Raw genomic sequence first — 25,329 nt, forward strand, 5'->3', positions numbered from 1 at the left:
TTTTTGTGTAATTGGACATACTCACAGTATCGTAGAGCGGACGGGAAACAAGATACTGACGAGCACAAAAAAGATGAAGCAGCTTCATTACGTGAGCAGAGAATTGACTGGTTTCCCACTGGTGGCCTGGTATAAACTTTGGGTTGAGACAGCATGTTACTTTTGTTGTTGTTTGTAATTACTGTGTGCAGCCTTCAGGAGCTTTTGTCTCTAAGCCTGATGTCTCCTGCCTGGGAGCATCTCCAGGCTCACAGGAGTGGATGACATCAGAGTTTCCCTCAGGGTGAACTGAGAGGAAGCATGACGACCCGCAGAGGAATCAGAAGAAGGGGCTCTCCTTTTTCCTGTTTTGTGTTTTTGTTGGTGTCACACACAAAGCTCTGCCGCTCGCTCACTCTCCAGGGAGAGCAGGCGCGAGGATGTGTGTGGATGTCAGACTTACAGGACTAATTAGCTAATGAGAGGGATTATTTAGTGTCGTGATTGACTCCTCATAGTCTAAAATAAATACACACAAACATGTTTTCCTGCACTGATAGACGCACACATCCATCCATTTTGTTCTTATTTAGTCACAGAAAAAATGTTTCCTTTCCCACTTTTCTCACTGATTTGTCTAACACTTGATTATAAGCTGTCTCTCTCTCACACACACACACACACACACCTCACACGTCAGCCATTAAATATTAAACATGGGGTCTCGAGGGCCTTCAGATTGATGGATCAATGAGAACGCCAGCGCAAAGGGTAATAAATAGTCCATTTTAGAGTGTTCCCACATCTACATGCCCGAGGCTATTAGTTGAGTATGCACTGGCTGAAATGATCCCCCTCAAACACACACACAGCACAAACAAAAACACACACATCACCGATCAAGACCTGTGGATTTAGTTGTGTTTATAAAGCAGGTAAAGAGAGCAGCCTCTACATGAAACAGTTAATGCAGGAGGACTGCCATGACTTCTTGAAACCTCGATGTATTTTGTGATAGAAGATAAATCTTGACCGTGTTCACGTCGTCCAACCAATCCTTGATTCTGATCTGCTGCGGCAAACCAGCAGCTGTGTTTACAGGAGTCTCTCTCACTTGCACCTACGTGATGAGCGCGTAAATGTCTCCTTTTTCTAACTTGTTTCGTCAACAAATGTGTCATATATGAAGGGAAACAAAGGGGAAAAAATGACAGGAAATCACTTTTCATGTTTTTCAATTTTAAAGAAAACTTCCCCTTTCTTCACCAGCAGTTTAAACCATCACACACAGTGCAACATTGGCATTTCACCTCAGTTTATACTTGCAAGGAGGCGGCTGTGACTCAGTGGTAGAGTCGGTCTCAACAGGAACGTCAGGGGTTCGATCCCAAGCTCCTGCAGCAACATGTCCGATGTGTCCTTGGGCAAAACTCTTAACCCCAAGTTGCTCCCGCTGCTTTGAGGCCAGCCGTGTATTAATGTGTATGAATGGATGAGTTACTTCTGATGGACTCTTTACACAGCAGCCTCTACCATCAGGGTGTGAATGTGTAGGTGTGACCCGCGGTGTAAAAACAATTTGTTTAGTCAGAAGACTAGAAAATAAATATACAAGCTCAAGTCCATTTACCTTTAACCAAGCTCAAACCTCTGGTTCTGATGTGTGATACGTTGTTGTTTCTGTCCTTATTGAAGTTTAAATGTTGAAGTATATCATTTGTATTGGTTTAATTTTCACCACAATCCTCTTTCAGGGTTGATTTATCCACCTCTAGGTCAGGTTCAAGTCACAACTTTAGTTAGATTGATTGATCATACTGATCACTCTCTTGTTCCTCTCTCTCTCTCTTCTTTCAGACAGCAACTTTGTTCTGGGGAACGCCCAGGTGCAGTCGCTCTACCCCATCGTCTACTGCTCCGATGGCTTCTGTGAGCTCACGGGTTACGCCCGAGCTGAGCTCATGCAGAAGAGCTGTGCGTGTCACTTCCTGTACGGCCCGGAAACGAGCGACAAGCTAACGGCTCAGATCCAAGGAGCTCTGGACGAGAGAGGGGAGTTCAAGACCGAGCTGGTCTTCTACAAGAAGGAAGGTGAGGCTGCAGTAGAGTTGACCCTTTTTCTGTTCCAACTTCTGTCTGTGCAGAGCCGTGAAGATTACATTTGTATGCAGTGGAAACCAAATATTTGCAAAATTATTCTTCACCATGTTTAATACTCAAAATGAGGTTGTTCTCTGAAAAGGTTCCCTTGATCGGCTGCAGGAAAATGCTATCAGTTTGGCAAAAGTAGCCACTTAACATTGCAGGAAGTTATTAAATACAGCTCAATCTAAAACATGAACTCTTAATGGAGCCACAAGGGTCATTTCAAATTGAATTCTAATTGAATGGAGTGAAACTAGAATATTAGCAGATATGCGTTTAGGTCGGGCATAAAGAGGACAGATTAGATGCAGCAGATATTTTTGATGGCAAGGTTACACTTTAAGTAGTAGTGTTGGGCGTAATAAATTGTGACTTCTTGACTTATAAAAGGATATATCAATCCAAGACGAGAAAAAGACAGCCTTGAAACTGTTCAGATTCTTTGACCACCTTACTACAAACGGCTGAGATTACAGGAGCGCGCCCCAACTCTGGAAACACTCTCATGATTTCAGTCAGACTTAGTTAGAAATTTGTCTGTGACTTTTTAAAATAGCTTGAAAAGTCGTTGGGTGTAAGGACAACATAACTGTGTTCCTAAGCGCCCAGTTTTACGTCAGGTGAAAATTTCCCCTCTGGGACAATAAAGTCGGCTTTAAAGTTGCCACGAAGGATAAAACAAATAAGGAGAAATAAAACCACGTCTGCTGATGAAAAAGTAGATTCAAAGAAAGTGACTGAGACAGCTGAGACACAAAGGCCACCAGACCCGATCTTATAAAGAAACTCAAAAAGGCCGGGTCAGAAATGTGCAGCCCCAATAAATGACACTTTAAGAGCTGCTGCAAATAGAAAGCAAGTCAAGTGGTGCTAATGCAGAATCACACACTCCTAACAGACACAAGAAACACAGAGAGAAGCTCTCACTGTCTCTGACGGTGACACAATGCGTCAGCACACAGCGACTCGTCCACTCAAGGCCGGTATTTTTGAAAACATAGCTTTTTTTCTGCACACAAATGGTGTGTAGGTCACTGAAAACTCTCCTTTAGTAATACTCCTACCAGGGTGTGATGTCATCGTGCGGCGCTGTCAATTTTTGTTGACACGAAATTAGTGCGATGGCAGATGTAACCAAACTAGCGCTGGTGCTAACGTTGCTAACTGGATTTTTTTTACATGCTCACACATACATACACAGTTACTCTCCCACTATGTCGACCAGAGACGCCTGATTGGATGACTCTGTAAAAAGGAATGGTCATTACGGAGGAATGGCAAGAATATTTTAGCACGTTATGGACATCGTTGTTGACTTGGCGCGCTCATGACAGCCGTTACAGTGCGTTTTATGTTTTCATGTGGACGTGGATGTTTTTGAGAACTAAGCGTGTGTGGATGGGATTATTTTTGAAATCGAGGTTGAAGAATTCCATTTAAAAATAATACTGCCTACGTGTGGACTCGGCCTCAAGGGAATATTTAGGTTTAACACACCTGGTCCAAATCAGGGTCAATGAGCCACACATACACACACCTGACACTGCACTGAGATGATTACCTCGCCACACTCAGTGAGTGACCACAGCGACCCACACACACACACGCACACACGCACACACGCACACACGCACACACACACACACAGTTGGCTATGGGTTTATATGTACGCCTCAGCTGGCTGAGTTTGTGTGCGTGTGAATGTATAAATGTGTAATGCATGAAATCGGAGCCCTGCATGTATTAAAGGATTGCATGTCTCTTTCATATAGGCTGCAGAGTTACAGCAGCTTTTATCTTTCAGAGGAGGCATCACATGTTTCACCACCAATCAGTCCGCTGCACACTCCAGCTGTCAGTCAGGGAGGGAGAGATTTTAAGAAAGGGTGACTATACATAAAGCTCCATATGGATGCTGTTTCCTTTAGAGGGAAGTAAAGGAAGAAGAACGGAGATGAGATGTGCAAAGAGGAGAGAGTGGTGATGGCTGTGAAAGAGAACAACACAGGCATTCATTCATCTCTTTATTAATTATTGATGAATGAAAGCTGTGATTGTGATGAGAAGAAGGCGAGACGAACGAGGAGGTTAAGAGAATAAGGTCCATGATGAAAAGCAAAATAAAAGAGGTGAGAGTCGTGTTAAAGATGGAAGACGTGAGACAGGAAGGCAGACTTGGACACATCTGCTCCTTTAAGATACTAGCCAATAAAAAAGAGTAACAGAGGCTTGTTGCTCAGAAAACAAACACACATGACATATAAGAAGTGTTTCAGGCTTTTATCAGCTTCCCGTGAGCTCACATTAACATGTGAGCTTTTCTCCAGGGGAGCGAGGAGAAGAACAAACACGTTTAGAACCTGTTTATTCTTCACGTCGTCGTAGCTCCCTCAGCAGAGCCTGCAGCCTGCGGCGTCATTTTTTAAACTACATAATGTATTCAAACGAACCGATGAATATACAGGAATAACCGGGAATGATATTAACACTTGGATTTGGATTTGGAAAATCAAATTTGGTTTGCAACAGAGGTCCATACATTCAATACATCCATAAAAACAGCACAATGACATAAATACATAGCCTACATATAAAACATAACTACCATGGATATCACCATGATGGACCTGAGTGAGATAAGGACAAAAGACCAAAAGTCCATAGTAAAAGAGTACAGGCAACAATGCCTACAGCTTATTTAAAAACCCAACAGCTGATGGAACAAACAACCTCAGGTATCTATTTGAATTCGACCTCCTTACATAAGTGAACCTCCGCCCTGTCGGCAGAAGTCTAAACTCTGCATGCAGGGGGTGCTGAGGGTCTTCCAAGATGGCCTTTGCCTTTCGAGTGGCTCTTACTTGAAAAAAAATGTCCAAGATCATTCAAGTCAACTCCAACTATCTTTCTGCAAAGTTTAACAATATTTCTGTTTTTGTTAACGATGCTGAGGTTACCAAACCAGCAGATCATCACAAAAGCCAAAATGGACTCAATAAAAGACGAATAAAAAAATTTCAGAAGAGATTTGTCAACATAAAAAATCCTTAGCTCTCTCAAGAAGAACAGTCTCTGATTGGCCTTTTAGCAGAAGGCGCCAGTGTTTGCATCAAAATTCAGTTTTTCATCAAGAATGGTACCCAGATGGGGCGCGCTGGTGGCGCAATGGTTAGGGCGCGCATCCCATGTATTGAGGCTGTCGTCTCGAGCGGAAGGCCCGGGTTTGCATCCACCCGTGGCCTCTCTCCGCATGCCATTCCCCCCTCTCTCTCCCTGGTTTCCAACTCTATCCACTGTCCTATCTCTCTGCATTAAAGGCACAAAAGCCCAAAAATAAATCTTAAAAAAAAAAGAAAAAAAAGAATGGTACCCAGGTATTTATACTGAGTCACTGTCTCTACAGCTGTGCTGTTAATAAGCGTCGGTGCTTTGTCAGGTGGATTTTTGCGAAAGTCAATCAGCATCTCTTTTGTTTTACAGACATTGAGATGCAGATGTAGGAGTCATTGCACTTACCGCCAACTTCCACATACTCTGTGCGCGCCGCAGTCTGTAATCGCAGAGCACACTACGGCGCCGTTACCTGACACTCTCAATGCTACTGTTTTCAAAGCGAGCACTGCGGTCCGTCTGTTTCAAATATGCTCCAAGTATATTTTTGACGGCACCACTGGTAACATGGGTCCAGCTGTACAGAATAGAACAACCCGGACAGGAAGTCAGACAAGAAAACGCACAAAGCTTCTGATGAATGAATATACTAAAAAAGCTTGAGTATAATTGCAGTAACAGAAACATGGTTAAAGAATGGAGATTTGGATGAGGCTCAGATAGATGGATTTGAGTTGTATTATACAAATAGAATAAATAAAAAAGGTGGAGGGGTAGCTCTGTATATGAACTCAACTTTGAAATGTAAAATTGTTGGAAATATGACAACTGTTGTAAACAATATTATGGAAATAGTCACAGTGGAAATTATTAATGAAAAAGCCCAAAATATTATGATCAGTTGTGTGTATAGAACACCAGGCTCCTGTGTACTGTCCTTTACAGACAAAACAACGGAGTTGTTTGACAGTATCTATAATAAGAGTGTGTTTCTATGTGGGGACTTTAACATTGATATGGAAAATCCTAGTGGACTGAGAACATCAAGTGAATTCATCAACTCAATGCATAGTTTGAGAAATATGACGGAGGGAATAGTTGTGAGTGGGATCTTAATGACTGATGTAAGTGATCATTTACCTGTCTTTACAGTTTATACTAACTATAAGTGTAATAAAATTCAAATCCCTACATAAACTTTTAGAAGAAATAGATCACAAGAAGCTATACAAGCACTAAAAGATGACTTAAAAAAACAGAGATGGAATGTGATGTATGTACGTAATGTTATTTCAGCTTATGATTCATTAATTTAGCAATAAGTAAGGTCTTTTTACCTGCTCTTTTGTAATGTTAACAGACAAAGAGTAAGGTATTTTACCTGCTTTTTGTAAAGTGTCTCGAGATAACACTTGTTATGAGTTGACGAATCCACAAATAAAAATTGATTGATTGATTGATTGATTCATGAAATTATTGATAGAGTTGTATGAAAAAAAAACTGTAAAACAAGGTGTTTCACCAAGAAAAATGCAATTAACAAACCATGGATGACCAAAGGGCTACAAAATGCCTGCAAGAAAAAAAATTGTTTATATAGATGTTTTTTAAAATTAAGAACAAAAGAGGCAGAAAACAGATATAAGACATATAAAAACAAATTAGTATGGATAATTAGAAGGCAAAAAAAGGAATACTGTAGTGAGTAACTAAACAAAAATAGAAACAATATGAAGGCTACATGGGGGGTAATAAACAGTGTAGTAAAGAAAGATAAAGTAAAATCAACTTTTCCGGAATACTTTGTGAAAGACGATATAGACATATATGACACAAACAAAATAATAAATGAGTTCAATAATTACTTTGTAAATGTAGGTCCTTGTCTTGCAAAAAATATAAGAATGGAAGATAATGCAGATAGAAACACAATAAAAGATAACGTTAACAGCATTTTTCTTGGTAAAGTAGAAAAGGATGAAATACTGAAAATTGTAAAAGATTGTGCAAGTAAAGAATCAACTGACTGTGAAGATATGGACATGATATTGGTAAAGAATATAATTTATTTGGTTATTGAGCCATTAACAGACATAGGTAATTTGTCATTCTCAACAGTAGTATTTCCTGATGAGATGAAAACAGCCAAAGTGATTCCACTTTATAAAAATGGAGACAAACATATTTTCTTCAACTACAGACCAGTATCCTTGCTTCCACAGTTTTCAAAAATATTGGAGAAATTATTTGCAGCCAGATTGGACACATTTATAAACAAACATAATATTTTAAGCAGCAGTCAGTATGGATTTAGGACCAATCACTCCACATCAATGGCACTTATGGAATTAACTGAAGAAATATCCACTGCAATAGACAAGCAAGCATTTTTGTTGACCTCAAAAAAGCATTTGACACCATAGAGCATTCCTCACTTCTTAAAAAACTTTGCAAATACGGTATCAGAGGGGTGACACATCAGTGGGTAGCAAGTTACTTAGAAAACAGGAAACAGTTCGTTCAGATTAATAATTTAAAATCTGATCTGTACAACATTCATTTTGGGGTACCTCAGGGGTCAGTCCTAGGACCAAAACTGTTTATTTTGTACATCAATGATTTTGTGAATGTATCCAAACTGCTCAAGTGTATTCTGTTTGCAGATGATACCACCTTATTTTATTCTGGGAATAACATATCACAGATGTTGGATGTGGTCAAAAATGAATTGAAGAAAATAAAAGAATGGTTTATTATAAATAAATTATCACTGAATCTTGAAAAAACAAATTTCATGATATTCAGTAATAGAGGGGAAAGCATTGATGCTTCAATTAATGTAGAAGGTATGGAAATTCAAAGAGTAAAGGAAACTAAGTTCTTAGGTGTCATGATTGATGAAGATTTGAACTGGAAGTCACATATAAATTATATAAAAATGAAAATATCAAAAGCACTTGCTCTGGTACACAAAGTTAAGGATTCATTAGATAATAAAGCATTTTACATTTTATATAAATCATTGATTCTTCCATATCTCACATACTGTGTTAAAGTATGGGGAAGTGCCTGTAAAACATTCACCCATTACATTTTTATTTTGCAAAAAAGAGCCATCAGTAGAAGTCGGTATAGAGATCCATCAAACGATTCATTCAGTTAAAGTTGTTGAAATTTCATGAATTAGTTGATTACAGTATTCAGCAAATTATGTTTAAAGCTAATCAGAAAACATTGCTAAAAAACATTCAAAACAAATTTGAAAAAAGGGAAAGCCGTTATAATTTAAAAGGAACACAGATCTTTAATAAACCGAGATTCACAACCAAATTGAGGGAACGTTGTTTTACTGTGAAAGGAATCAGTTTATGGAACAATCTCAACAGAGAAACTGAAGAATCAAAATCAAACATGATATTTAAAAGAAAAATTGGGGCGCGCTGGTGGTGCAGTGGCCCCATGTATTGAGACTCTCGTCTCGAGCGGTAGGCCCGGGTTTGCTTCCACCCGTGGCTCCTCTCCGCATGTCATTCCCCCCTCTCTCTCCCTGGTTTCCGACTCTATCTACTGTCTCTGAATTAAAGGCACGAAAAAGCCCAAAATAAATCTTTAAAAAAAACCAAAAAATTAAACCCAGTTTGTTGAATAAATATGTGGAAATATGTCAGTGAGATACTGTTTTTTTTTTTTTCGTGATGCTATAATAACAATTTATTGTGATATAATTTGTGCACAATGAATTGGTAAGGAGGACTTACAAGGGGGCTGCCAGTGGCTGTGTTTGCCTGCAGCCAATTTAATTTAAATTGTTTTTGAATTAAGTGTTCTGTTTTGTTTTAATTAATGTTTCCGTAAAAGAAGGGCAGATGTTATAAGATTAATCTTCTTTCTGCTCCTTTTCATTCTGTTCATTCTGTTTGTTTGTTTTTCTTAACTTTATTGTTTTATTTGAATGAAATAAAATTGACAAATAAAATAAAATAAATAAAAATTTCAAAATAAGACACAATAAACAGACTCAGGAACATATTCTCTGTCACTTTATCAGCATTACATCAAAACAGGCACAGAAAGACCACAAATCAACAAAAACCTACGGATCGTGTGTGCGTGTGTACGTGTGTACGTGTGTGCGTGCGCGCGTGTGCGCGTGTGCTCCAGCTGTTTTTGTTTCCATTGTGTTTCAGTCAAAAGGGGACAAACCAGCCTCAGCATTGGTTTATGTTTTTATGCGATCCTCCCTCTTGTTTGAATGAATTATTTACAGCCATGATCTCCTGAGGGAACACAATGTAAAGTGAAAAAGTCATCGACACACAAAGTCACGTATCAGAGATTACAGATGAGTAACAGAAAACAGGTTGAATTAACTGCCTTTATTCAGCAGTTGGCAGGAGGCATTGATTCATAACCTTAATTTAGGGACAAGGTATCCAGTATTTAACAAGTTTCTAATGGTCAACGGATGCCATGAAAAGAACTAAACAGTCTTTAAAGGTCACATATCCTCCTCCTCTTCAACCAGTTTAAATAAGTCTCAGAGTTCCCCAAAACATGTGTGTGAAGTTTCTTGTTCTAAATCCACTCTGATCCTGTATTTGATCATGTCTATAAACCCCTCTATTTCAGCCCTGCTCAGAACAGGCTGTTTCTGTGTCTGTACCTTTAAATGTAAATGAGCTGTGTCTGACCACGCCCCCTCTCTGGAAGGGCTTGGGTGTCTCGGGCTTTCTTGCTCCATGTCTTATTGTTTACGGTGAGAAGGCAGACTCAGAGGGCAGAACAAACACCTAACTGTGGGAGTGTCACCCACCTGGGGGAGGGGTTACTGCCCTTTGTGATGTCATGAAGGGAAAATCTCCAAACAGCCTGTTTGAGCACACATTTTCTGAAAAGTGGAGCAGGCAAAAGACGGAGAGGATGGACTTTTCTCATCATTGGGGAGTTTGTAGACAGACTAGAGACACATATTAGAGTTAGAGAAACAGGGGGAAGAGTATTCTGCATCATATGTGACCTTTAAATGACCTGAAACTTTTATGCCTGTGCAGCTGCAGTTGGATGAATCTTCTTCCTCTGTGACATCGAGCTCCACAGTGGGACTTTTTATCCCACTTTGTGTGTTGTAGTGGTTTTACTATGCCTCAGATCAGTTCACTTTAGTCTAAAGCTTATTATACTGAGGATTTATAGCCTCATTATGTGTCTACTACTGCTACTGTCCAGTGCAAACTTGTTCACAATGTATTTCTCGTGCTTACAGAATGACAACAAACTGACGCTTACAGCAGGTTCATGAGGACAACTCCACTGTTCTTAACCTTCATGAATAAGTTAAAGTAACAAACTATTCAAACTATATGGCGGTCAGCGTTAACTAGTTAATCACGACTAATCTCATGCTATTTTGTCCCTTCAGGCTCACTGTAGATGGTCGTCCTCAGTGTCTCCCTGTAGTCTCAGTGATGTAAAAGAAGAACACTGCTGCATCTTTGAATGTCTCAATTCACTTCAATTCACTCTTCACAGACAGCTCAGCTGATGAGTCCAAAGTAATATCCACCTTATGACATCACACATTGACCTTTGTTACTGTTCCTTTAAGCTGTTTGACCTCAGTTTGGGATACCTAACCACTTCCTGTTTGCTTAACTTCCTGTCCAAACCTTCACTCTACAGGAAGGGCCTTCCTTTATTTCAAAATAAAAGCACACAGCTAGTAAATTAACGATTTTGAAAATGTGAGAGACTCCGCACATGACGACAAATCATGACCGATTTAACAGTTCAGTTTTTATAGTGTGTGGAGAGCAACGAGACGACAAACTCATTTCATATTTGAAAAGCTACCCAAAAATATAAATTAATTCTTTTACTGGAGAAAAAAGAAAACGCTTCTCAAACCAAGCTGCTCGTCAGACAGTTGATTTTGACCTTAAATCTAGAGTTTTGGAACAAACATGTTCACAGATTCCTCTGATTTTAAAATGCTTTCTGCACTTCCCTTAACGATACGATATCAACAAAATGGTTTCAAAGATGCATGTTTGGCTGTTGCAGCATATATGACCAGAGCCCGGATGATTCATTGGAAATGCAGCCCGGAGAATCTCATGTTTTCATGTTCTCTGTGGTGTTCTGCTTCCCAGTTGAGTCCTCCAGGAGCTTTAAAGGGAATCTATACATCCAGAAACCTCCCTCTCCACACGGCACACTGCAGCTCCTCTTTGGGAATACTGAGGGCAGAGGCAGCAGAGCAGAAGCGTCTTTTTTAAAGAAGCTGTGAATGAACACAAACTCATCATAGCTGCAGGCTCAGAGTACTCACAGAGTGAAGTCACACATGAAGAAATTCAGAGAAAAGAACTATCTCAACTGGTCAGGAAATATTTATTTTAATGAATGACATAGAAAAAACGGTTTCACTGACGCACACAGAAGTCAGCGCCTCCATTTTGCTCTTCTTTCATCTTTTCCCTGGATTCACTCTTGATGCATTTCATTTCTGATCCTCTCTTTTTAAGTCAAAGCGGGTTTTGTCGACATCATCAGTTTCAGAAAATGCACCAAAACACAAGTAAAGAAATAAGTCTCACCGACTGACTCACACGCAGCATATCTTCCACATAGGACCTTCCTCTCCAAGGTGAAATGTTTGCATTAATCTACATCAGTCCAAAAGAAGAACAAAGACAACACCTGAGAATCCTTTTTTTTACGTGCAATCCTCAAACACAGGAGTGAAAAGATGCTCTGATTTCGTTTGTGTTTTCTTTTCAGGTACACAGTTTTGGTGTCTTCTGGACATTGTCCCCATAAAGAATGAAAAGGGCGAGGTGGTTCTGTTCCTCGTGTCCCACAAAGACATCTCGGACAAGAAGAAGGACCAGGACCCGGAGCAGGGACCAGACACAGGTGAGATAAACCAGCTCCACTGATGGTGGTTTGACTCTGATATTAAGAACGCTGAGTGGGCAAGTCCTGTCTTCTTTTCTCTCACCATGGGTCCACCAGCTGAGCTTCTTGTTCAGTCTATCAAGTAAATGTCTTCATCACTTTTCAAACATTTTGAAATCCTGCACACGCCCTTCCTGAAAACATTGAATACTTGGTTTACTTCACACATTCAAAAACTCCTGAATCCAGTTTCAAGCACATAGTGAAAGTTACCTCAGAGAAGAGATGAATACAGTCGGTGTGGAAAGACGGAGAGAAGCACATTAATAAAGACTCTTTAAATCAAGTGGCATGTTTAAAGTTTTCTTTTTTTTAAAGAGTGGCTGCCAGCGGTGCTCCCTCGAAGGAAAGAGCTCCTACTTGAAATAATTTACCCATTTTCCATCCACTTGCCGACTCTCTCGGTTGGCTGAATGTCTCATCGACTTAAACAGCTCTAATGACTGAAGTTTGCTTTTTATATATTCTTGCTGGGTTTTTTTTTTTAACACCATGCATGAGTTATTAGCTTTTTTAACCGAAGCTAACAAGATCTGGTCGCAGTGCAAACAGCAGGGGGCGGAGCACAAATCACAGAGCAGACGAGAGAGGGAGAAATCAAAGTGGACGTGACACAATCCACTCAGAGAACATGCAGCTTTCTAATCAAATGAAATACTTCCGGATGTGAGGGAAAAAATAAAAGTGACAAACAAAAAGCAAAACGTAGGGAGGAAAAGACGGTGACATTTACAACACAGTGAATCGACACGTAAAAATCACATTTACCTGCGTGTGCTGCCCAGTGGGACGCTGCTGATGGCTGAGCGGCTCACTTTAGCACTCAACTCAGCGTGACTCGCCTTTTTCCAAGCAGAGAGTGGGTTACTGAGAATGACGTGGAGTGACTGAGACGGCGGGGAAAAGGCCGGAATTGCTGTCACAGAGGACAAATTAAAAAGAGGAGACATTGATTGCTAAACTGTCAGAACACAGTTTAACATAAAAAACAGACAGAGAGCAGAGATGCCAACATTTCTTTTCAGGGTAGAGTGAGACTTTTTATCCTGGCCCTGACACACCAAGGAGATCGTCTGCCTTCGGTCCTAGTTCAGCCCGCTGCCCTAGTTTTTGCGGTGTGTCCGATTCCACATGTTGAATCGGCTGTCTGTGAGAGGAATCTCTCTGATTTGCTGTTTGGAGGTTTCATTTGTTTTCATGCTTTCACCCATTAGTGTGGTTTGTCCTTATTGGTCTCCTCCGCCTCTTCTTTTTTTCCCACTAAAAGACCAAGGGCTGACAACGCCAGCGCCATTTTCAACTTTTAATCAGACATTATTCTCCATTAGTAGGCTACCTATAAAACGAGTGGTGAGCGACAGCGGTGTGAAAATGGTCTTCTCGTATCATAACAATGGACTATCGCCCCCTGCTGGCACAGAGAGTTATTTCCTCTCATGCATGAGCAGAACGTACGTGGTGGTTGGCCGTCGGCTCAAGTCTTTGCGGTGTGTGCAACTTTTTGGCCAAGATGAGAGGCGACGATGGGGTCTGTTTGGTGCGTCAGGGCCTTATAGGATTGGTCGTGCCTGCCCGCCATTTCAACAAGGCTGTTTTTGGTGGTCTTACTTTCCTTATTGAACTTGAGTAAGGTTTTGAATGCAGGCCTTTAATTTTCCCAGTGTTTCTTCCTCTCCTGAAGTGAAGAGACTAAATACGTCTTTCATTGCTGCAGAGAAAGACAGAGCTGAACAGTTCCAGCGAAGCCGCCCTGAATACGGAGCACAAATCAAATTTACAGGCCGGGAATGAAATGATTCGGTTAAAGGGGTGGGTATTTGCCGAGCATGACATCATATTAGAGCCAGACAGAAGAGCAATCATGATAGGAAATGTAAAATGGAAATGAAGCGAAGAAGAAAAAGATTTTCTGTCTTGATGGAAATATCTTCTTAAGCTCCTGTGTCATCAATCTGTGCTTTTTTCCTCTTTTGCATTCAAGGTTTCACCTGATGTAATCTTTCACTTATTCGGTAATTTTTAAAGAGGATGACTCGAGGGAGATGTTTTTTTCAACATGTGCAGCCATTGCTATTGATTCTGTTCTGTAAATAGAGATCTGGATCTCAGCCCAGATTATGAAACTCCCCATAAAGAGCTCCTAGTTTAGTCAATAAAGAGCCACAAAGGCAGACGGCAAGTCAATATCATATCAAATATTTACTCACAGACTAGAGCAGCATGTGTACACAGAATAAAGAAAATGGCACGGAGGAGCTGCGGGCTAAAATAAAGTCCATTCTACTGTCATCCAATCGAGCATGAAAAACTAACTCGCAAAGAGTTTTTGAATCTCCTGAAGCTGTGGGCTTCAGATGATCTGAGATATACGGGTAATGCTTTTAATCCTCCTGAATATTTTGGCCATCAAGTTTCTCTCCGGGGTCAAGGAAGCTTTGGTGTCAGGCAACATGACGACACTGAGGTAAAAGAAGTCCTCACATGGAGGCATTTCCCCCGACATCACAGCCAGGGTGTGAAGCTCAGATGCTGTTTTTTTGTGTTGTGTTAGTGCTTCTGTGTTCAAGTTTTCACATGAAACTGCAGAATCATTATCATAGCACTGCTTCCAGGCTGATCTGGGACAATTGAAGGCTTAGAAAGCGACATCATAAGAATTAAAGGAGCAATATGTAAATCTGACACTTAGTGTTTAAAATGGGTACTGCAGTCCAAATTCTAAACATTGTAGAGAACTGTCTCCCCCCGCCACCTCCTCTCTAGAGTCGATGCTGACACAGGTTGCCATGTAGTGGACACTGAAGCTTCAGTGTTTAGCCAGCTCGGCATTGGTCTGTAAACCTTTCTGCGTTCTAACCTCTCTCCATTTTTCAAAAGCATCTCCAATATTTATCCTAGCTTGAGCACGTTTCTGCTCGTGGAGCTTATTAGAAACATGCAGAGGCTTTTTAGGTCGGGTACAATCACTTCTATCTGAACCAGTTATCTTGCCCGCTTCCATCGCTGCAACACCTGTTGGTTTGACCTGATAACTGCTCTCATATCTGGCAAACCGAGGGGCGTCCAAAACGGCCGTGTGTGGGGGTACCTTAAAACCGCCTACCTTCTCTGGTCCAAATAAATCCCAAGCATTTAGGACCAGAATCTAAAGTTTGAAGGAGGACATACTGGCTGCTGCATTGTTGTCAGAGAAGCCAGCACTTCAACATAGCGTGTTTCCTTAATGTCTGATCATATTGTAAGGTCACTTTATCATCTCACTCTCTACACATCTCACTGATTGGACCTTTAATCGGATATGGTATTCAGTACAAATTACTTAGTTGTTTTTTAGCTTGCACATACAAGTGTTAAATTTCACAACCTCACTCGTCTGCCGCTCTCTGTCAGGAAACAGGAAGTGGTGGGTAAAATGTGATGGCAGGAGGGGAAGGGGGAGCTGAGGGACAAAGAAGGCGTGGTCAAAGTCAGCAAAAGTGTGCTAAAATTAACATCGTGTTGTATTAAAGAATACTGGAAACTACAGATTGAGACCATAAAGTGTTAAGAAAATGTTGACTGGGGAAAAAATTAGACCCATTTACTCAAAGACGAGTTATTTTTGCAGCGATTGGAGGCACCCCCTGCTGGACATGATTCAGAATGCAGGTTTTAGACGCTTCCTTCCATACTGGTTGCACCTTTCAGTACCAGGGCAGCGTTGTTAAATAGTGACTCTGCATTGTGGACTGTATTATATCTCATCATGTCCTCTCCTCCACAGACGAGGAAACTGGTCTGAAGGTTCATCAGGTCACTCGGCCTCCAGGATTCAACGCTAACCGACGCCGCAGCAGAGCCGTTCTCTATCACCTGTCGGGACACCTGCAGAAACAGGACAAGAGCAAGCTCAAGATCAACAATGTGAGTTCCTCTGCATCAGTTTACGTTAACAGTAAAGGGTTTATTGTTCCACATTTCAGGAGATTATTTTGGAGAAATAAGATGTTTTGTTTCCAAACTGGTCCCAGACTCCCTCTCGTCAAATCATGTTTTACTTTTGCATCTGTTAAAGTCACAGAGGGAAACGATGTGTTTCTCCTGAAGGACAAATAAAAGTGGAATCCAAACTTTAAAACCCCGACAGGTTCTTCAACATCAACAAAACTGTTTTGAAGACAGTTCCACTTTCTTCAAAGACATTTTTATCAAGGTGGAATAAGAAGTTAAAAAAGGATTTTGATTAATTACTTCCCAAGTCGGTTTCTTGAACCAAACCGGCAAGATACAGACCTTGAGTCTGGCGCTCCATTTTTCTTGGGCTGATCTAAATTGTGTTTTTTTCTGTCCTGTTTTTGTGACCTGAAGTTCAAATGAAAGGAATAGCATGCTGATACTTTATAGCACATTTATTGTGTCATATGAAAATGGCTCTACTGAGGATTTTTGCAAATATTGATTTCGTTTTACAGTAGACAAAAGTGCTTTTGTATCTCTCGGTGTCTCTGGCACAATTTCTCAGGATCTCTGGCAAAGTTTCTCAGGATCTCTGGCAACGTTTCTCAGGATCTCTGGCAAAGTTTCTCAGGATCTCTGGCAACGTTTCTCAGGATCTCTGGCAATGTTTCTCAGGATCTCTGGCAACGTTTCTCAGGATCTCTGGCAAAGTTTGTCAGGATCTCTGGCAAAGTTTGTCAGGATCTCAGGCAGAGTTTCTCAGGATCTCTGGCAGAGTTTCTCAGGATCTCAGGCAGAGTTTCTCGGGATCTCTGGCAGAGTTTCTCGGGATCTCTGGCAGAGTTTCTCGGGATCTCTGGCAGAGTTTCTCGGGATCTCTGGCAGAGTTTCTCGGGATCTCTGGCAAAGTCTGTCAGGATCTCTGGCAAATTTGGTCAGGATCTCTGACAAAGTTTGTCAGGATCTCTGACAAAGTTTGTCAGGATCTCAGGCAGAGTTTCTCAGGATCTCAGGCAGAGTTTCTCAGGATCTCTGGCAAAGTTTGTCAGGATCTCTGGCAGAGTTTCTCTGATTTTAGGACAGTCTGCAAAAGTTTCTCAACATCTTGTAAAACTTTTCCTGTAGCTTGAAAGAGATCTGTGAAGAGCTATGTTGGTTCACAGGTGTGTATTGTGGGTAAAGATGGATCCAAATAAAGAGCATAGTTAACCCCTCTTTCCCTGTCTTCAAATCCAGAACATGTTCGGAGAGAAACCTCCGATCCCAGAGTACAAGGTCGCAGCCATCCAGAAGTCTCGCTTCATCCTCCTCCACTACGGGACCTTCAAGGCCGGCTGGGATTGGCTGATTCTGCTGGCTACGTTTTACGTGGCCGTCACCGTGCCCTATAACGTGTGTTTCACAGTGGTAGGGGGGCGGGACGAAGGGAGCAGCAGCGCTTCCCGGAATCCACCCAGCGTCAGTGACATCCTCGTGGAGATCCTGTTTATATTAGGTAAGAGGACGTACCGTTCTTTAAAGTCACTCTACACGACACTCTTTTGATTATGATGTCGAGCCAACAGAGACACGGGTAGGCAAGCAACTCCTTCAACGTGTTCTGCACGTTAAAATGTTTTTGTCAATGGAGTCTGGTGTCCATTAAAAGATGCATTTTATCAAATTTAGTTGGTTTTGAAAAAGCATGTGACTCTTAAACTGAAACATTGTCTTCTGTAGGGATCCTGACAACTTCCTTCCATCCGTTATCCTTACCACTTTTCCCATTTGGGGTCAGGGGGGGCTGGAGCCGATCCCTAACCCAATCAAAGCTCTGATATATAGAGACAGACAACCAGCCACACTCACATCCACACCTATGGACAATTTAGAGTCAGGAAGTGGGAGGAAGCCAGAGTACCCAGAGAGAACCCACACATTCACAGGGAGAACATGCAAACTCCACACAGAGAGGCTCCTGTCAGACGGGGATTCACACCAGGAACCTCCTCGCTGAGAGGCAACAGCACTAACCAGGGCACCACTTTGCAGCCTGTTAGAGGCAAAAAAAAAGGTTAATGGATCTACAGTGATCCAACAGTTACGTTTCTGCCATTACAGCCTGTTTCACTGCTGTAGGATGAAGCAATCTAGTGAAGCGTTTGAATGTTTTTTCCTCTTTTTATACCAAACATGTAAGAAAAACAAGGACAAGGCTTGAAAACGCCTGGCTTCCTCTTTGAGGCGAGGTTTTTTTACTCATGACTTAATAAACTCCAGAAAAACTTGGCTCTTAGGTCAGCCTGTATCTCAGTTGTTCATAGCTCATAACTAAAGTGAAGTTGGAAGTTTCTTAATGATGCATTCACTGCAGTGAAAGGATATGAGAAATTTTAAAGTGACCATTATGTCTCATTTAACTCATTTCCTACAAAACGACACGCCTCTCGTTCCCCGCCAAGGAAACTTGTCAGCGTGCTCTTCAGTGGACAATTGAAGTTAATGGGAAAGTCTGCACACACGCCCTCCATCAATAAACTTATGCAATGAAATTAGACGAGCCACTCGCACTTTAATGGCCGACTCCCGTCAGTCGATATCCCATTTGTTAGAACTAATAGGCCGTCCTGTTTATCGATACTTCCACAGAGCCAACGAGAGCGGATTGAAAAGTGCAACCAGGCTTCAGATTGTTCTTTTCCTTCCTGTTAATAAGCTGCTTTTTGGATGTATTAATGACGTCCTAAAGACTCTTATTAAGACTTTGAACACATCGACACACCACAGGAGTTCTTGTCCTGTGCCTCTGTCCATTTGTCTTATTCTTAAATTGTTGTTCTCCTCGACAACAAGCTCTCTGTCAGGATCCGTTCTGTTGTGTTGTCAGACGATCTGAGCCTGTCAGGGTCAAACACAAGACTCCGTGGACCCCCTTTGATAGGGTATATTTAACTCTGAGAATAATGATACAGCCGTTAGAGCTGCAGAATAAACTTTTAATCCAGTACTCAAGTTTCCAGTCTCAAGTTTTACCTTCAAACTGCCAGTGTACAAACATCACAAATAGTGATAGTTCATCCTGCAATTCAATTTTTTAAACAGTTTTATCATCATGTATTGATGTATAGATGTACTTTAGATCATTTTAAACTTGGTAATTTAACTTCAGGCTCATATTGTTCTTCCAAACCAACATGGCCGGTGTCTGGAGGGGATCTTTAACTGTTCATAATCCTTTTGGTTTCATATTTTACCAAGACATTGGAAATCAGTATCTACCTGCAGGTACTAAATGAATCCACAGCATGAAGTAACCTTAACAATAGATCACTAATGAAGTCATTTTCAAAACAGACCCTGAAGGGACAGATAAGGAATCACAAAGATTTCATTTTTTATTTCCTTTCTCTGCCACACAAAGCCTAGAGAGTTTGTGTGTGTGTGTTTGGAGAATGTTTTCTGAAGCATGCTCATGAAGGGGCAGCTGTGGCTCAGTGGTAGAGTCGGAAGGTCAGGGGTTTGATCCCCAGCTCCTGCAGCAACGTGACCAACAGATTAAGGCGTTGGTAGGACAGTCACTCTGTTGTTCTGTGATGTCAAGTTATAGCTTTTAGCGTGCATGGAGTCTGGTGGATTTAAAGAGAACACTGCATAACAGTTGAAATAAAACCCTTCCTCTCTTGAAAAGAAAAGGTGCATCGCTGTAATGATCCTTTCTGTAATGTGGTCAGGCACTCTGATAATGATGTAAACATGAAGCTTTGTTATTCGTTCTTCATCGTTTGTCTTGTCGTCGACTCCGGCTGAATTGTCTTCTTCCCTGTCCTCCTCTGCAGACATTTTGCTGAACTTTCGAACCACCTTCGTGAGCACGTCGGGTCAGGTCGTGTACGATGCCCGCTCCATCTGCGTCCACTACGTCACCACCTGGCTCTTTGTTGACCTCATCGCCGCCCTGCCCTTCGACCTGCTGTATGCTTTCAACGTCAGCGTGGTGAGTCACCTCCGGGTGTCTTTCTGTGTGTCTACATCCACAAAGAGAGCAAACAGAATGTGACCAGTGAAAGTGTGTGCGACACGAGGCGTCTTCACTTTCCTGCGCTCAGACTCCTGCGTTCTCGATGCACACTAACACACTGTTGGCAACCAGTCAAATTGGCAGAAAGAGAGAATTAATGTGTAATGTCACACGCGCCCTTGTGAGTTTTATCAGAGCCGCATTTCATCCAAAGTGATGCTCCTCAAACAAACAAATGGCACAGAACCTGTCTGCACATCCTGCAGGTCTCGTTAGTTTGTGTTTTTCATGCTCAGAATCGTAAAAGATGATTCAAACTGCAGCTAAATGACTTCACAGCCATGCAGATGAAGAGGATTCAGACTCATTTGGAGTAGGAAAATGTTAGATTTCACCAGAAGAATGGCAAAAAGATGCATGAATTAAACTGTCAGCTTACAAATGATTAAAAGATTGCATTCCTTTCAGCACATAAAGACATTTGCAGACCCGTTCCTTTGTACCTAACTGCTGCAGGTTTGTGAGGATTGATGTGCTGTGTGTCTATGTGTCCAGTATTTTGGAGTCCACCTGCTGAAGACGGTTCGGCTTCTGCGGTTGCTGCGGCTGCTGCAGAAGCTGGAGCGGTACTCTCAGTACAGCGCCGTGGTTCTCACTCTGCTGATGTCCATGTTCGCTCTGCTGGCTCACTGGATGGCCTGCGTCTGGTACTTCATCGGCCGCAAGGAGATCGAGAGTCCTGGCTCCTGGGATATAGGTTGGTGAAAACTCTTTACATCCACACAGTGTTGGAAAGTACATAAAGTACAGTATGTAAAGGTAGGGTTGGTCATTTTAACTGGCATACACTTTTTGTTAAAGCAGTCTTTACACTACGATAGCAATCATTAAATCATGTTCTCGGAAAAGGATTGAAAACAGCCGTCATCTCTCGCTGCTGTCATCCTTTATAAACTCTGACCTATCACTGCCGAGAGGTCTAGATGAAAAGAACCAATCCAGCGCCTCCCTGGCTCCCTGTGTGTACTCTACCTTTACTGTTCAATCAGCCTGAACTCAAAGCACTTCACCGCCGCTGGAGGTGTTCCACGTCTACCCGAGTACGGCCGAGAAAGCTGAGCTCAAATGACCTCCGCTCGCCCTGCTGTGAAGGGGAAGAGTTCAGCTTTTTCGATGATGCCAACGACTGAGGGAGTTGAATGGGTTTGAAATGTGACACCATGGGCTGTAGCCAGCTTTACTGTCTTTCTTATCCTATCCTATCAAGGAGCACATGAATGCAGCATAAGTCTTCCACACAGACATTGGGACAAACAACTGTTAGGATATGTTTTTAATAACACGACTTGTTGCCAATCAAACATTCCCTTTAGGTGTTTGCAGGAAAGTGTGCGCCCCTCAGATCTAAATTTAGTTTTTGAAGCAGCTTTTATTGTCCATTTTCTCCGACTGGAGAGCTTTTAACACACAGCTTTGATTTCACTCGAGTTTCTAACTGTCACTCTGTGTGCACTAAATTTCCCTCCAGTGCCAGGCGGCAGAATTTCATTTGGGTAAATTGAGCAAATCCATTGCGTCACAGTTGGAAAAGATTGGAGACTTTATTGCTCTTCTCAATTATACAGTTAGCTCCGTCCTCAGAGAATGATTTAAGGGTTCCCTAATGCACGTTAAATTACTTCTTATGTAATTTTTTTTTTTGCTTCAGTCTAATGTGAATTTTTACATTCCATACTTTTTATGCATGTTCTCCTACCTCGTCTTGTTGAAGCACAGACCTTACATGACACATTTCTGACCTCGGCAGAGCGATGTCTGTCAGAATAATGCCGCCCTGCATGTCTCAGTGTGCAGCAGGAGCTTTTAATAAGACTCAGCTTTGTCGATTTTCCTACAAAGGTCTCTCAGCGGAGAATCTTGAATCCTGCGGGCGACATGAAACCCTGGCACACGATCTGATAAATTTGTTAGCACCTACAAACAGACGGCTGGTTCCACGGGAGCTAACTCTAATCCTGTGGTGAAGAGCTGCCCTTTTTCTGCTGCTTTTATTTCATTCTGTCAGAGCAGCACAAAAGCACACACTGACACAAGCTTGTTGATGCAAATGGAGCATGTTTTAAACTGCTTAGAGACGTAGCTCCTGTTGCTTCTCCACTCTCTCTCTCTCTCTCTCTCTCTCTCTCTCTCTCTCTCTCTCCCTCATCGATTGTACCAGCCTACCGATCATTATCCTTTCTGCAAACCACACAAAGACAGACAGGCTCACTGCAGTTAATTCATGGCTGCAGCTCCTTGATTTACTGTTCAGGCGGACAGGGAGAGTCCAGGAGACACCGAAGATCTGTCTGCAGGCTGACCTTTCTGTGACACAAACACAGGTCTGACATCTGCTTCACCGCTCCGCCTGTCCGTCACTCTATTGGCTGATACGTGGGAGATGTACAGTTTCATATCTGCAGGGCTATCAATGATTCAAGGGCAGTGGAGCCGTAGTAGCCTCACCTGTAGACTCATGCAGCAGTCATCATCTAACGTATGGTTTTTTATTTACACAATGTCCGAGCTGCTTAGGAAATGAGTTTGTAGAGAGTAAACCGTGGGGGCTATTTTTGGCTGTGGATTGATATTTGTGTAGTTTTCTCATGGCACAGGGAGGACAAATGTTTTGACCTGGAATAAACTCGCAGGGCCGTTTCATCTTAATGTCACCACAAACAGCGCTGTGACTCATTTATGTGTTGTTAATATTTGATGTGAGCTCAGAGGAAGAAGACCTCAAAGCCATATTTGTGTCTACTTTGGTCAAATAAAAAGATCAATTCATTGTTGGTTTTTAACATCCTCACCTGGGGATTATTGACAACACTAGAACTTAAAAAGTAAGAGTCAGGAAGTGATCTGGATTCTGCACTGGAGCCAGACGTTGGTGCTGTTTTTATTGGAGTCAATGGAAAGGTCAAAACATAACCCATCATATCAGTACTGTTTCAGTAAGATTCTTAAATGCATCCCTAAGGTAATGTAAAACATAATGTTAACAGATGTTCTTAATCTAAATATGCACGATTGTTCCCCCTCATTATTTACCTTCTAAATGATCATTGAACTCTTGGGAGACATGTTATGGATTAAAACAAGGACAAGTTTGAAGACTAGAACAGCACTACACAAGCTCAAGTCCATTTACCATTTAATCAAAAAATGGGGCGCTGGGGGCGCAGTGGTTGGCGCGCCCCATGTACAGAGGCTGTGGTCCTCCACGCGGGCGGCCCAGGTTCGCATCCCACCTGTGGCTCCTTTCCCGCATGTCATTCCCCGCTCTCTCCCTGATTTCCAACTCTATCCGCTGTCCTGTCTCTCCATTAAAGGCACAACATGCCCATGAATAAATCTTAAAGATCTGACTGATGTTGCGACACAGTTGAAAACAGGAGTTCAGGACCACGGACAGCTCACAAAGGGTGCAGTGAACTCTTTTCGACAGAGGAGAAATCAGCACCTCGGACAGCGACAGAGAGGCTCCTCTGAAACTCTGTGAGCCGCCTCCCTAACACTCGATGGATGAATACTTCTGAGCTTTGAGTGAGACAAAATGTACATCCATACATCACAAGGAGTAGCTTCATTTTCTATGAATAAGTATGGCATCAGTGCTCAACACCTTTGAAGTACCCACCATAAAATCCAAACTACCTGCTCAACAAATCCTGACTTCAATCCTTATTGAAGCTGTCATAATGTCTAATATTTTGTTACTGTTTAATACCAGTCATGAATGATGTTATATTGTTTTCTCCTCTCATTTCTGGACCTTAGTGACATCACAGCTGGTAACATCCTCCGTTATGAGGACCCATCACGTAAACAAAGGGCTAAAAATGGGTCATGCTCTAAACTGATGTAGGACAGCCTGCACATAAACACAAACCGCTAACATGAGCTCAAACTTCCCCGGGCCGGGTCGCGGTGGCAGCAGGCTAAGCAAGTTGCCCCAGGTGTCCCTCTCCCCAGCAAAGTTTCTAGCTCCTCCTGGAGGATTCGAAGGTGTTCCCAGCCCCGGCCAGAAGGGATATATAATCCCTCCATCCAGCTCTGGGTCTACCTCTGGGTCTCCTCCCAGTTGGACCAGATCAGATCCACCTCAACTGGCTCCTTTCAATGTGAAGGGGCAGCGGCTCTACTCTGAGCTCCCGCTGGATGTCCGAGCTCCTCAACCTCTCTCTAAAGGCTGAGCCCAGACACCCTCACACTGATTTATTTAAATGTAATGAACAGAAACAATGAAGGCGCACACTCCTTTATCTCATCATTCATACTTCATTACTGCGCGCTCTGAAAACAACATCAGTAATGTCTGCACGTTCCCTTTGCCTTTAGAAAAACAGCACTCTTGTTTTATTTATTTATTTACTTTGAGCATTAGGCATAGCCGTGCATCCGATATAAAGTCTAAGTCAGGTCCACAACATTTCCTCTGGGGGTGCGGAGGTTAAGTTCTGCTAATGACAAAGTAATTAGGAAACTACTCAGGTGTTAAATCCTCTAATGTTGTTGGTTTAGCTGCTGAGAGGAACTCTGCTCGACTGACACCTCTGCTTATTTATGCTGGCAGGCTGCGCTCACTGTCACACACACGCACACTCACACACACACACACACACACAAGGTCAAAGCAGCTTCCCTGTGAGTGTGTGATGGCAGAGATCAATGAATGGATGCATCCATGTTGTATTATTCATATTCCCTCTCTTGCAGTCTTTCTTGGATTCGTGGAGTTCTGCTGTCAGGAGCTCAGCTCGGCCTCTCACTCATTCACTCAAATACAATTTTTTTTTCAAATAATTCATCTTCCTACTCTTCATACTTTCCTCTCTTGCGCTCTGTAGAGCAGAGGACTTGATTTATATTCCTTATTAATGATTTCTCCGTTTGTGGGAGCAGTTTAAATGTGATTTTTTTAAAACCGTTTTAGACAGGACGATTTGCATTTTAAGCCTGGATTCACTGAATTTGCAAAGCAGAATAAGTTTCATCCACATTGTGAACCCCACAGTCCAGTGCAGCTCCTGTGGCGGCAGCTTGCAGCTCACACATCATTCGTACTGTAGATACTGAAGAAGAAGAAGAAGCAAGTCACAGTTTGAACGTTTTTTTGCAAAGTGTGAATGCCGCAGCAACAGAGCTAAAATCTTTTTGTCGAG

General features: G+C 42.1%; 1 protein-coding gene across 2 annotated transcripts in view; it reads left to right on the forward strand.

The window, feature by feature from the left end:
* Positions 1–25,329, forward strand: part of kcnh3 (potassium voltage-gated channel, subfamily H (eag-related), member 3) — a 135,516-nt gene that overhangs the window by 87,970 nt on the left and 22,217 nt on the right. For both annotated transcript variants that reach the window (XM_065962051.1, XM_020637848.3), the window contains exons 2-7: positions 1,837–2,070; positions 12,016–12,150; positions 15,956–16,095; positions 17,365–17,623; positions 19,944–20,101; positions 20,681–20,882. In XM_065962051.1, the coding sequence (XP_065818123.1) occupies positions 1,837–2,070; positions 12,016–12,150; positions 15,956–16,095; positions 17,365–17,623; positions 19,944–20,101; positions 20,681–20,882 (1,128 nt within the window). The remainder of the gene's footprint in view (positions 1–1,836; positions 2,071–12,015; positions 12,151–15,955; positions 16,096–17,364; positions 17,624–19,943; positions 20,102–20,680; positions 20,883–25,329) is intronic.

The sequence above is a fragment of the Labrus bergylta genome, chromosome 13, assembly GCF_963930695.1.
Source record: "Labrus bergylta chromosome 13, fLabBer1.1, whole genome shotgun sequence".
In the NCBI taxonomy this organism is placed as follows: Eukaryota; Metazoa; Chordata; class Actinopteri; order Labriformes; family Labridae; genus Labrus; species Labrus bergylta.